Source organism: Oryctolagus cuniculus, chromosome 7 (genome assembly GCF_964237555.1).
Source record: "Oryctolagus cuniculus chromosome 7, mOryCun1.1, whole genome shotgun sequence".
NCBI classification, from domain to species: domain Eukaryota; kingdom Metazoa; phylum Chordata; class Mammalia; order Lagomorpha; family Leporidae; genus Oryctolagus; species Oryctolagus cuniculus.
Genome location: NC_091438.1, coordinates 42276078 through 42287513, shown reverse-complemented (window position 1 = coordinate 42287513; position 11436 = coordinate 42276078). Strand labels below are relative to the sequence as shown.

Sequence of the window (11436 nt, the reverse complement as noted above, 5' to 3'; positions counted from 1 at the left end):
GCAAGGGCAGCCTCCTGCTGGAGGGCATGCTGTGAGGACCCAGACATGGGGACCGGGGAGGGGGGGCCCTCTGTGTGCCCCATCCCAACACCAAACACCAGGCTGCTTCCAGGTTTTCTTGCGCCCCAGGATCCCACCTGCGACTTTAACTGGGCAACCCTCCTTGGACCTGGGGCTGCCTGCTTCTGACAGAGCACCCGGAAGAAATACTCATCTGAAAATTCCACCCCAGATGCCCGGAAGCGCTCCCCCCACCCCAGGCTGGGCACCGCCGGCCTCTCTCACCTCTCTCATTGCAAGGCTGTCTCACTGCTTCCTTCCCGGCCCCGGCCGCACCAAAGAAAGCAAAGCCCAAGCCGAAGTATCAGAAACGTGTATTTTTTCTTTTAATAGTAAACCTCTTTACAACAAATATAGTGAAAGAGTTTTCAAACAAAACTCATAAGAATCTCGAGGACTTTGTCTTTTCTTATTGTGTAGAATACTAAGAAAGCATCACCATACAGCACGAAAAGAAATATTGAAAACAAATCAACAGCCACACACTTGGACTCGCCCTGCCCCAGGACCCAGGAGCAGCCCCAGGAGTGTGGGTGATTGTCTGGTGTGGGGGTGGGGCACCTCCGTGGCCCGCCCCACCCCTCCTTCCCTCTCCCCTACCCCCTCCCGCCCTCTGGGACTTGCTGGGGAAGAGGAGAGAATCCAGATTCTCCATGGAACATTCCAGCCCCCTCCCCCCATACAAACCCCATTCCTTCCACCAACTGTTCAGGGTGCGGGGAGAGGCAGGAGAGTGAACAAGGAGTTCCCAGGCTCCCTGTCTCCTCCCCTCCAGGAAAAGCCCACGCCACCCCCACCCCACCCCAGGGGATTCCAAAGTCAGTTAAAAATATATAGATATAGATATTTCTAGATACACTTTTACATCGCTTCTGTCTCTCCAAACAAATAAATAATGAGCAAGAGAAGGTGCATTGCTTCCTTCCTGTCCAAGGTGGGAGGGCCGGGCGGGCAGGGGCAGTGCACTGCTGGGGAAGGGAGCCGGTGTGTTCTGTTGAGCGCGGGGAGGGGGTCCCCTGCTCTCTGTCCCTGAAGCTGTGGGAAACCTGGGGAGGGAGGGGCATTGGACGACTCCAGTGGTTACTTTGGCAAATGCCCAGTTCTTCAGAGGGAGTGGGTGGAGGCAAATTTGGCTTGTGAGAGGAAGAAAACTGAAGTTAAGTCCCCACTCGAGGCTGGGTTCCCAGGAACCCATTCATCTGGCCGGCCAGGAGCCCCTAACCCACCCCCCACCCCCAGCCCCTGAAACCTTGGGATACTGAATTGTAGAAATGTCATATATTCATTCATAGACACCCCCCCCTTCCAGGGACAGAAAAGAAAGGACACACGCACACGCACATCCACACACGGTCATCAAAGCCAGGTTTGCCTTAGGAGGCAGAGGGCAAAACTGGTAAATATTGCACCGTGAACTGCAGGGCCTGGGCCCCACCCCGTGTTTAACGGTGGCCAAGCCCGGCCTGGCGAGGCGGGTGGACGAATGGCGGGAACAGCCTGAGTAGGGAAGGCCGGTCGTTCAACATTTATTGAGCACCTATCATTTATCCACTCACCATTCAGCATTTCTTGGGCGCCTACTGTGTGCCAGGCACTGGGCAGGGTCCTGGGATGCATGCACGCGCAACACTGCACCCTGGCTTCTTCCAGGGCCTGAATGCATCTCATCAGCCCTGGACACACCCTGTGGGGGGCAGGCTGGGGTGCTGGGCATGCTGGGTCCTGGCACGGGGAGCGGGTGGGGTCTGCCGTGAGCAAGGGAGAGCTTGGCAAGGCCCAGGACCTAGACAGCGCTGCTCTATAAGCAGGACGAGGCTGGGGGGAGCAGGGCACCTGTGTGTGGAGGCAAAGGCTCCTGGCGGAGCCCCCAACTCCCGCAGAGGTAGGCTGCAGGGCGAAGCAGAGGGCCTTTGCCAAAGCCCCTCCCTGCAGTTTCACGGGGTCGGTCAGAGCTGAGGGCGGGGTGAGGTGGGAAGGAGGGAGCCAGGGTCTCAGAGCCGGAAGCCAGCCCGTGCAGCGGGGAGCAGGGACAGCCTCCGTCCCTTTGTAAACACACAGCAGCCACACAGACACACGCAGCCACACCCAGCCAGGCTCAGAGACACACAGAGGGACAGCCCTGCAACCACACACACACACACACACACACACTCACATAAATACAAAGGGACACTCAGACACATAAATACCAGATGCCCTCCTGAACACGCTCAGGGCCGGTGTGGTCGCACACACCCATCTGCTCTGGTTCCTTCCCTGCGCCAAGTGTCAGAATACTGTGCGAGGCCAGGTCCCTGGGGCAGCCAAGGACGGTCATCTACCTCCTGGGCCTTGTGGCTCTACTTGCCACGCCAACTGGGAGGACGCCCAAGGGAGCGCTGCACCCCAGGCAGAGGACGGGGCTTGCCCGGAGGAATGGGGCGGACTCCAGCCTGCCAGCCCCTGTCGCTCCAGGCCCGGTCCCTGGCGGGGGTGGTGGTGGAGCACAGGCTGCCCCCCACCCCTCCAGGATGATCTCTGATCGGGCCCCTTGCGGCCTTGGGGGTGGGGAGCAAGAACAACAGCAGATCGCCTCTGGACAGTTCGGGCCGTTTGAGTCGTTATTATTACAATATACTGTGACAAAAATAGATTCTCATTTCATATCAATACAACAACAACAACAGTTTCCTGGACTGGTACACCGCTAACGTTTTCCAAAGGTCGCTATTTACAATTACAGTAGCCAAGAGGGAAGGTGGGATGCGGCCTGGAGGTGGTGGGACAAGGAGGTAGCCAGACGACCAGGGCAGGCGAGGTGCCAAGAGCAGGGAGGTGGGGTCAGGAGCAGAGGGAGCTAGGAGGAGGGGCTGGGAGGAGGCAGGGAGGTGGACCCCCACAGATGGGACCCCACCCATAGGGACCTGGGCCTCTGCAGTCTGTCCTGGTGGCCATTCCTCTCTAAGCGCAGGTGCAGGGTGGACCAGGTTCCCTTCCCGCCCTCGTCCCACGGAAGGGTTCTGGCCTTCAGGCACCCAGGGAGGCCCGAGGCCCATTCTCACGCCTCCCCCCACCAGCCCCCTCACTAAAGTTCCTCTCCCCGATTCTCCCCACACGTGGTGGCCAGCTTCACGGGGCCGGCGACCAGCGAGGGCCGGGGAGCTATTGCACTGTGTATCTTAGAGAAAAGCTGGGGGAGGGAGGGGCCTGACCCTTACCTGGCCTAGCCCTTCTCTGGCCCCACCGCCACCCCTCAGCCCTCTCCTCATGGCTCTCTCTCTCTCCAAATGTGCTTCCAGACAGGCCCCACCTGAAATCCTGCCCCCAGCCTCGGATCCCCATGCAGTCTGCCCCACCCAAAGGCTCAGCCAGCACCCACGTGCCTCGGGGGTGCAGCGCACACAAGGATCAGTGAGCATGACCTGTGTGCGTGCACCTGCGTGCATGGGTGCTCGGGGCCAGGCGTGCCTGGGGCCTTGGGAACAGCCCAGAAGCAGAGATCCTGCTCAGAACCTGTGCCTTACTCTCCCCTTGTAACACAAACCTACTCATCAAGCCAACTTTGGGGTTTCAGTCTATTGTACAGGGTTTTTTTTGTTGTTGTTGTTTGGTAATTTTTTGGTTATTTCCCTCTATCTGGGGGATGGGGTGGGTTCGGCACCTGTCCTTTCCCCAAGGCCTACTGGGCCCCCACCCCCTTCCTGCAGCATATGTGTACAACGTGCAAAGTGTCCCCCCCTTCCCGCAAAAAAGAGAGCCCCCAGCCAGTGAAAACGGGGGGAGGTGGAGAAAGAGGGAACGAGAGCATCCCCTCTCCAAAGCGAGAATCCAAATTAAAAAAAATATAATAATAATAATAATATAATAATAATTATACACAAATGTAACCGTCAACAGGACACGGAGCACAACAAAGGAAGTGGGGGTCGAGCGGGAGGAGCCCAGGCGGGGAGGGCGGGCGGTGAGATTGTCAACTCTTCATCAGGGAGGCTGAGGGGAGGGAGTGGGAGCCATCACTTTAATGTCTGTGGAGAGAGGAGACGGAGAAGGGGTGTGAGGGGCTGGCCCAGGCTCCGGGGACCTGACCCCGCCCCTCTCCCCACAGGGCCGGGAGACGTGGCAGGCGGGGACCACGGGGACGTCCCCGGTCCCAGGGTGCAGCAGGCGCTGGCGGACGGGCGGGGCGGCGCTACAGTACCCAGGTATCGAGCCGCATCCTCTTCACAGCTGAGCCCTCAGCGTCGGGCTCTGGGGCTGGGCGCAGCAGGCCCAGCGTGGGCCCGAAGTCCCCCCGGCCATCATCCCGGTCCCCCGTCTCGTAGGCTCCCCCAGCTGGGCTGCTGAGGCTGTCATCTGGCTCCGGGCGGGCAGCAGGGAACACAGCTGGAGGGGGCGGCGCAGGGCTGCGCTCTCGGCTGGGGGACACGGGTTCCGACTTGATGCTGATGTGGGGGTGGGTGGTGACCGTGAGGGCTGCACCCACGTGGGGCAGGGGGCTGCCCGGGCTGGAGGTGGGCAATGATGGGAGGTCCCGTGACAGAGGCGAGAAGGCAGTGAGAATACGGAGGGAGCACGGGGGTGGGGGGGTGGGGTAGAGCCAAGGGTCAAAGGAAGGGCAGGAAAGAGAAACAGGAATGTCAGTTGGCTTCCAGCCCAGGTCATCCCTCGGTGGTCCAGGGAGCCCACCCAGGGGCGCCTACTAAGGATGGGCCACCCCGCAGGACACCCATCTCCAGGGGATGTGGCGCGCTCCCATCCCCCACCCCCACGTGCCACACGAGCACTCACATGAGGCTGCTGAGTGACACGGGGACCAGGTGGGACTGCTGCTGAGGGGGCTGCGGCGGCTGCTGCGGCGGCTGGGGCTGCGGCGGCTGTGGCTGCGGCTGCGGCTGCGGCGGCTGCGGCTGCTGGGGCTGCTGGGGCTGTTGCCAGGCGGTGACATTGCCTAGCGACAGCCCCCCAGGCGAACTGAAGGCTGGTAAGGACGAGAGCTCCGCACTGGTCAACTGGTAATCTGCAGGGGAACAGGGCGGGGTGAGCCGGGGTGAGGGCACAGGTGGACCACACACCCCAGGGGAGATGCGCCCAGAGTTGGGGGATGCGACAAGCAGCACGACGCCAAGGGGCTGCTTTCCACTCAACAGATGAAGACAGAGGTGGTTTTTCCAACAGGGTTGAACTTGAAAAAAAAAATTCCCACATACCTATCACTTTTACAGTGACAGTTTTTAAAAAGGGGAGAGAAAGGGGAAAGTCTCAGATGTCTAACTGCCACCTCTCCTCCTGCCAAGTCTCCAGGTGCCTTTCCGAGGCGATGGGGCGCCATGGTAAACGCCAGACAAACGGCGCTTCAGAAGCAAACCCCTGCGAGTGCCATGTCGCCTCTGCAGCGTGCCCAGGTCCCCCCCAGACCGATAAATACTTAAAACAGGAAGCGGCCTGGGCTCGAGGTGCCTGCCACCTGGTCCTCACGCACCGTAGCACAGGGGTTCCGGGGGCCCCACACCGGCCAAGGGCCTGGCAGGGTTCCTGGGACAGGCACTCCTCAGTTCCTAAAATGTCCATCTCAAGGACGAAACGACTGTGTCTGCACCGCCACAGAGCAGCAGAACCACGAGGTGCTCCCCAGTACACAGCACTGCGATGTCTCCTGGTGCACCCTGTCTGGGACCCCGGAGAGGCTGCACTGTGACAGCAGGAGTGCAGGCGGGGGTGGGGAGCACAGCCCAGCCACCCACCGTGTCGCCACGATGCTACTCCTCAGGGGCCATCTGCTACAGCCTTCTGTGTGCAGGGAGATGGTATCACAGAGGCGTGAGCTACGGACGAGGTCAAACTTCCTGGCTACCTGCACGTACAGGCCCTGTGGCCTTGGGCAAGTGCTTACTCTGTCTATAAACCGGAGGCAATAATCCTCCGTTTGGTGCACAGCTGCCACGAGGCCCGAGCGAGTATGGACGCGGAGGGTGTGCAGAACAGCGCCTGGCTGGGCAAAGATGTCACAGTCTTTGCTGTGAGCCTGGAGTCCGCCCCAGGCCGTGCAGAGAGCCAGCCGCACAGCTCAGACCAGACCCTGAGCTCCTTACGGTCACTAAACCTCCCTCCACCAAGGGTCCCCGCTTGCCTGGGGTCTCGTCATGTTGGCCACTAGGTGTGAGATGCTTACGCTCATGTTTAAAAAGCGCAGCAAGGGCAGAAACAGGCCCTAGAACCAACCATTCCCAATACTTATCTTACAATTGAGTTAAGCCCAGAACCGTGCCGTGCCTTGCCCAAGGTCCCTCTGGGGAATGAACAGTAGAGACCCACCTCCCAGTCCTGTCCTGTCCCACCAGGCTCCAAGCCCTGTCGACTGGGAAGCTGAGTTCCCTGCCCCCAGAGCCACTGCAGCCAGACCTTGGCAGCCAGTGTCAACAGGGGCCAGGCCCATCCCGTCCCCAAGCCATTCCCCCAGCCAGATCAACCCCAGCCGGAACCTGACCTGGGCCAAGGGCTGTAAACAGTGACCAGCTAAACAGCCATGTGCTCGCCGGTGTTTTGTTTACGCATGCAGGGTCACCTGACCACACCTGCTGTTTAGGCTGAAGTCCACTCAGCGACTCCAGCAGCAGGAGGGAACTGCAGCCTGCTTTCTGAGAGGACGCGAGGACCACCACACACTTCCCAGGGGGGCTGCACACGCAGGCGCACGAACCGCTCTCGCACCAGTGACCGACCACTCTCTGTCTAGACACCAGCGAACTTCCCTCGGGCTTCACAGAGACGGTGGGCAACCAGGAGACAGCAGGAAGCCACCTCCGTGGGACTCCCCAGCAAACATCAGCTACTGAAGCCCCCCGGGCCCGCACCGCAGCACAGCAGGTTAAGCCACTGTGTGTGATGCCGGCATCCAATATGGACTGGTTTGAGTCCCGGCTGCTCCACTTCTAATCCAGCTCCCTGCTCATGTGCCTGGGAAAGCAGCGGGAGATGGCCCAAGTACCGGAAGAAGCTCCCGGCTCCCGCCTGGCCCACCCCTGGCAGTTGTGGCTATTGGGGGAGTGAATCAATGGATGAAGATCTCTCTCTCTCTCTCTTTGCCTTTCAAAAAAAAAAAAAAAAAAAAAAAAAAAAACACTCCAGCCCTACCCCCACCCCCTGGGGCAGGGCTGGAGGAGCCTCAAAGACCGCGTGCCCTGCGGGCCCCACTCCTCTAGCAGACAGCACCCGGCTCCCAGGTGCGGCTTCCGAGGCGGTCCTCCCCGAGCTGCGGTGGGCCCGCCCGTGGCTGCACACACGCAGGAGCCTGGAGACAGAATCTGACCCAGCTGCACACTGGCCCCACATGAGCACTCCCCCAGTGCTCAACCTGCTGTGGATGGCGTTCCTCCAGGCGCATCCCCTTGGGGTACGGCCTGGGCTCTGGTGCCCACCTGGCCCTGGGGAAGCTCGGAGGTTTGTGTGTGCTTTAGCCTGCGTCCTCACAGGAACAGCCCCCAACCCAAGCCACTCACATGCCCCAGGGCCTGAGGGCAAGCAGGGTCTCTTCAGCTGGCAACAGCCCGGGCTCCCTGGGCCACACGGCACCACAGGGACAAGTGACAAGCCATGTCCCAGGGGGGAGTCCTTGCTGACCCAGCAGCACAGCGCGCAGGCAAGGATGGCCAGAGTGTCACAGACTGCTCCCACGTGGAATGAGTGGGCGACTCAGGCCAGGACAGCCTGGGGATGGAGGACAGCGGGGCACTTGGTGTTCTGTCTGAATTCGTCTGCCCAGGGGCCCCTGCACCTGTGTCCTCGGGTAACTCCTCACTTTCCCCCTGCTCCCTCCTGCCCTCAGCACCCCCCCACCTCCAGCCCACATCAGACCCTTCTCTCTCTCCTCTGCCCAGCCCTGGGGCCCTCGCTGGTCCTCTCAGGAAAGCTGGCCAACTGACCCAGCTTGCACTTCATGGTTGTCTCTGGTCTCTCCACCTCCAGGAAGTCTCTCTGAACTGCCCATGTCCCCTCCCCACTCCCCACAAACGAGGTGGAGCCTGGTGGGCCTCCTCTGTTCTGTCCACTCCTGCTCCTCAGGCACGAGGTTTCCCAAGGACAGGGCCTGCCCCCTCCATCGGGGCGGCTTTAAAAAGCCAGGAAGCCCAGGGAGATCTCTGTCTCAGATCAAACAAGGCTGAGCGTGTTCGCTAAGTGCATCTTCGGGCCGCACTTAATCAGAACGTCTTTGTGATATATGCTCAAAAATTACTTGTTTTATCTGAACTCTTAATGGGCATTCTATGCCTTTATTTGCTAAATCTGGCAATCCTAGCTGCGGGGGGCTCCCCCAGATCAACAGCCTTCCTCAGGCACGGCCCTCCCTGGGGGGCACCTAACGTTCCCTCTCTGATCACTCGCCTGCCCCAGGCCCAGGTATACACATTACGTGTCCCACGGTCACTCACCTGTGTTGTAGGCAGTGGGCATGGAAGAGAAGGGGAGGCCTTGGCTGAGTAAACTTGGTGTTGCCACGGAAACCACTGGGGTGGTGAGTGAGTGGGTAGACTGGGAGACCCCAAGGCGCTGGGCATTGTTCTGTGGGAGAAAGCTGTCCGTCAGGAGGTGGCAGAAGGGTGGCCTGCTTTATGCTGGCCCTCCATCCCAAGGCTAAACTGGCACCTGGAATCCCAAGGCCAACGTGGGGTGCCTTAGCAAGGAGGCCCCGTAGCCACACACACACACACACACACACACGGAGGCTGGTGCATTCACAGAGATGCCGCAGTCCACGGACAGGACCATGCACACGCAGATTCACTCACACCTACACATGTGCAAAGAGGAAGGCCCGGCTGCTGCCCAGGGGCCCAACACCAACACTGGGCACAGTCTCCTGGGACACAGGGAGAAGAGGAGGGTCCTCTCCCTCCCCTCCTCTTCTCCTGGCCAGTACCCCTGCAGTCTCCTCTCCAGCCCTCGCACTGCCGCACACGTCCCAGCAGAAGCACCCTGGTATCTGGGGAGGGGCGTGCGGGGCCTGGCGTGGCTTGTGCCTGCGTGTATGCACACACGTGTGTGGGGCTGTCAGCTCCATCTGCTGCTGAGTCACTTGTTTATTCCAACTCCACGCTGGGGCGAAACTGCTGCCGTGTTGGCCGCCAGAGCCTGCCTGCCTTTTCCAGCCTTTCTGGCCTCCCGTCAGGGAGCTGGGAAGGGAGGAGCCCCTGTCCCACTCTAGGCTGAGATCGGGCGGGCACGTGTGAGGCCAGCCGGGGCCGGGGTGGATGCTGCCCACACCTCTGAGTGCCCACAAGACCGGCTGAGGGCAGGAGGCAGCCCGGGCAGGTGGGCAGGTGGGGAAGCCCCCACGGAGAAGCCCACTCCGGCCTTGGTTTGGGCCTCAGCTTCCCCTGGGAAACCCACTTTACTGTCTAGCTGGCATCTCTGTGGGCCTGAGCAGAGTCCCAGGGCTCTCGTGGGATCTGAGGGCTACTCTGGGCAGCAGGGCTGGGACCCTGGAGGCCTGGGGCTGCCCTCTCCCCCTTGCACATATGCACAGCCACAGAGAAAGGGTTGTGTGAATGAATGCAATGTCACATAAGGCACCCCACACACGGCCACACACGCGTGCATGCCTCCCCTCACCCCCGCCCCATTCACCTCGGCATCCCGCTTGGCACGGAACACAGCTCCAGGCAAACAACCAGATCACACCCACTATGCACACAGGCAGGCGACAGCACAGGGCACACACGTCCTCCATGCTGGGGGCTGCGGAGCAGCGGGCAGGGCCGCAATTCAAAGCCAGAGCAAACGTGTCACAGCCTCACTTACCAGGTCTAAATGGTCCTCAGTCTGAGAGCAGAAACAAAACCAAGGGCAGGCTTCAGCCTCTGGCCTCCGCCCTCCCCCACACCTCCGTCCCTCCCGCCATTCCATCCACCTCCTGGCCCAGGGAAGGATGGTGCTCCCCAGCCTGGACGGACGGCGTCTTCCTGACTGCGTCCCCATCTCCACCGCTCAGGAAATCCTCACCTCCCAATCCCAGGCCTCCTGCTGCCCTGATAAATCCTTTCCGTCTTCCTCCCTGTTACAGAACCTTCCCCACATCTCCTGTCCCTTAGCTGGTACTTCTGTGTTCCAACATCAGAAGGCTCTCTGGGAAGGGCGAGCCCTCCCCCGGGAAGTCCTAACAGCTGGCTAACCTTTGCCTCTCCTGCTGCAGGTCTGCCCTTGCCCCCTCCCCACTCACCAAGTGATGCATTAACCCCTTTCCTCCCTGGGAGGTGATGACCCGCAGGTCGGGCTTGCGGCTGGGGGCTCCAAGCTGGGCGCCGTGGGGGGGCGGGGGTGGAGACTTGGCAGGGATGACCTTGTTGAGGCTGTTGCCGTTGGCCACAGGGAGGAGGCCGGGGGAAGCCCGGGCACTGACGTAGCCGTTCCCTGGAGAAGTGAGGAGAGGAGGGGAGGAGGAAGACCACAGCCTCCCCGTTAGTGCCTGCCCTTGTCCACGCCCGCCCCTAGCGCCCGGGACCTCTGACAGCTGCGCCTGGGCTGGGAGTGGGCATTGAGCTGGTGTCCTTAAAGCCATCCAGTCTTGCAGGAACGGAAGGAAGAAGAGCCCTCACTCCCGAATCACTAGTTCACTGCCCTGCCCCCGAGATACCCGTGACAGGCCTGGGTGCTCCGAGGCCGCAAAGGGAACGCGGCTGTGACCTCCGGCCCAGTGCTGGCCGGGAGGTTCTACTACGGCTGGGCCTCTCCTTGCGTTATGCTCTTCTTTGGCACCTGTTCAGTCCAGCGCTCTCAGCGCCCAGAATCTGCCTTGGACAGGACTGGACGGCCGCGCGGGGAAGGGGCGATAGCCGGAATCAGCCACCCTGAGGAGCCCGGCCACCCACCGCTCGGCGTGCTCCCTACGCCGTCGGCTGGGGAGGCTGCTATCTGCAGCACACGGGCGAGCTGCCTGCGGCCAGGGGAAACAAGCTGCTTGGCCATGGCGACAGGCCTCCTGGCACTTAAGCACCGCTAACACGGCCACCAGCAGCAGCCGACCGGCAGCGATGAGCGATGAGCGCCGCGCTCCGCCATCTCCACAGGCCTTTCACACACATGCACTATCTCATCTGATCCTCACGATAACCTGCAGAACGGCCAGGACAGGTGCCATCAGCCCTGGCTCAGCCTGCCTGGGAGAGGTGTAACAATCCGTGCAGGGCCACACAGCTGGGGCCCTCGCCTGCCTTCCACACGCTGGACGTGAGGGCCTACACGCATCCCTGTTTGGGCCAGGCCTGCAAGTTTCGCTTTGGGGCTCTCATTGGAGTGGGAGGGGATTCACCCATTCTCCCAGGTTCCCGACCCCAGCGCACGAGCAGTGCCCGACGACTGAGGCTGGGCGGGGGACTCTGAGGGCTGAGGGTGCGGGGGCAGCCA

The 11436-nt window shown here is 61.2% G+C and overlaps 1 protein-coding gene across 17 annotated transcripts in view; it reads right to left on the bottom strand.

Moving 5' to 3' along the window:
* Positions 1 to 362: 362 nt before the first annotated feature.
* MEF2D (myocyte enhancer factor 2D) overlaps positions 363 to 11436 on the bottom strand; it is a 30841-nt gene continuing 19767 nt past the window's right edge. For 14 of the 17 annotated variants that reach the window (XM_070077525.1, XM_051858549.2, XM_070077521.1 and 11 more), the window contains 6 exons: positions 10253 to 10443; positions 9835 to 9855; positions 8466 to 8595; positions 4828 to 5056; positions 4238 to 4544; positions 363 to 4064 (listed from right to left, as the gene is read on the bottom strand). In XM_070077525.1, the coding sequence (XP_069933626.1) occupies positions 4053 to 4064; positions 4238 to 4544; positions 4828 to 5056; positions 8466 to 8595; positions 9835 to 9855; positions 10253 to 10443 (890 nt within the window). In that variant the 3' untranslated portion in view covers positions 363 to 4052. The remainder of the gene's footprint in view (positions 4065 to 4237; positions 4545 to 4827; positions 5057 to 8465; positions 8596 to 9834; positions 9856 to 10252; positions 10444 to 11436) is intronic. The other 3 variants (XM_051858551.2, XM_051858550.2, XM_051858552.2) reach the window with 2 other exon arrangements.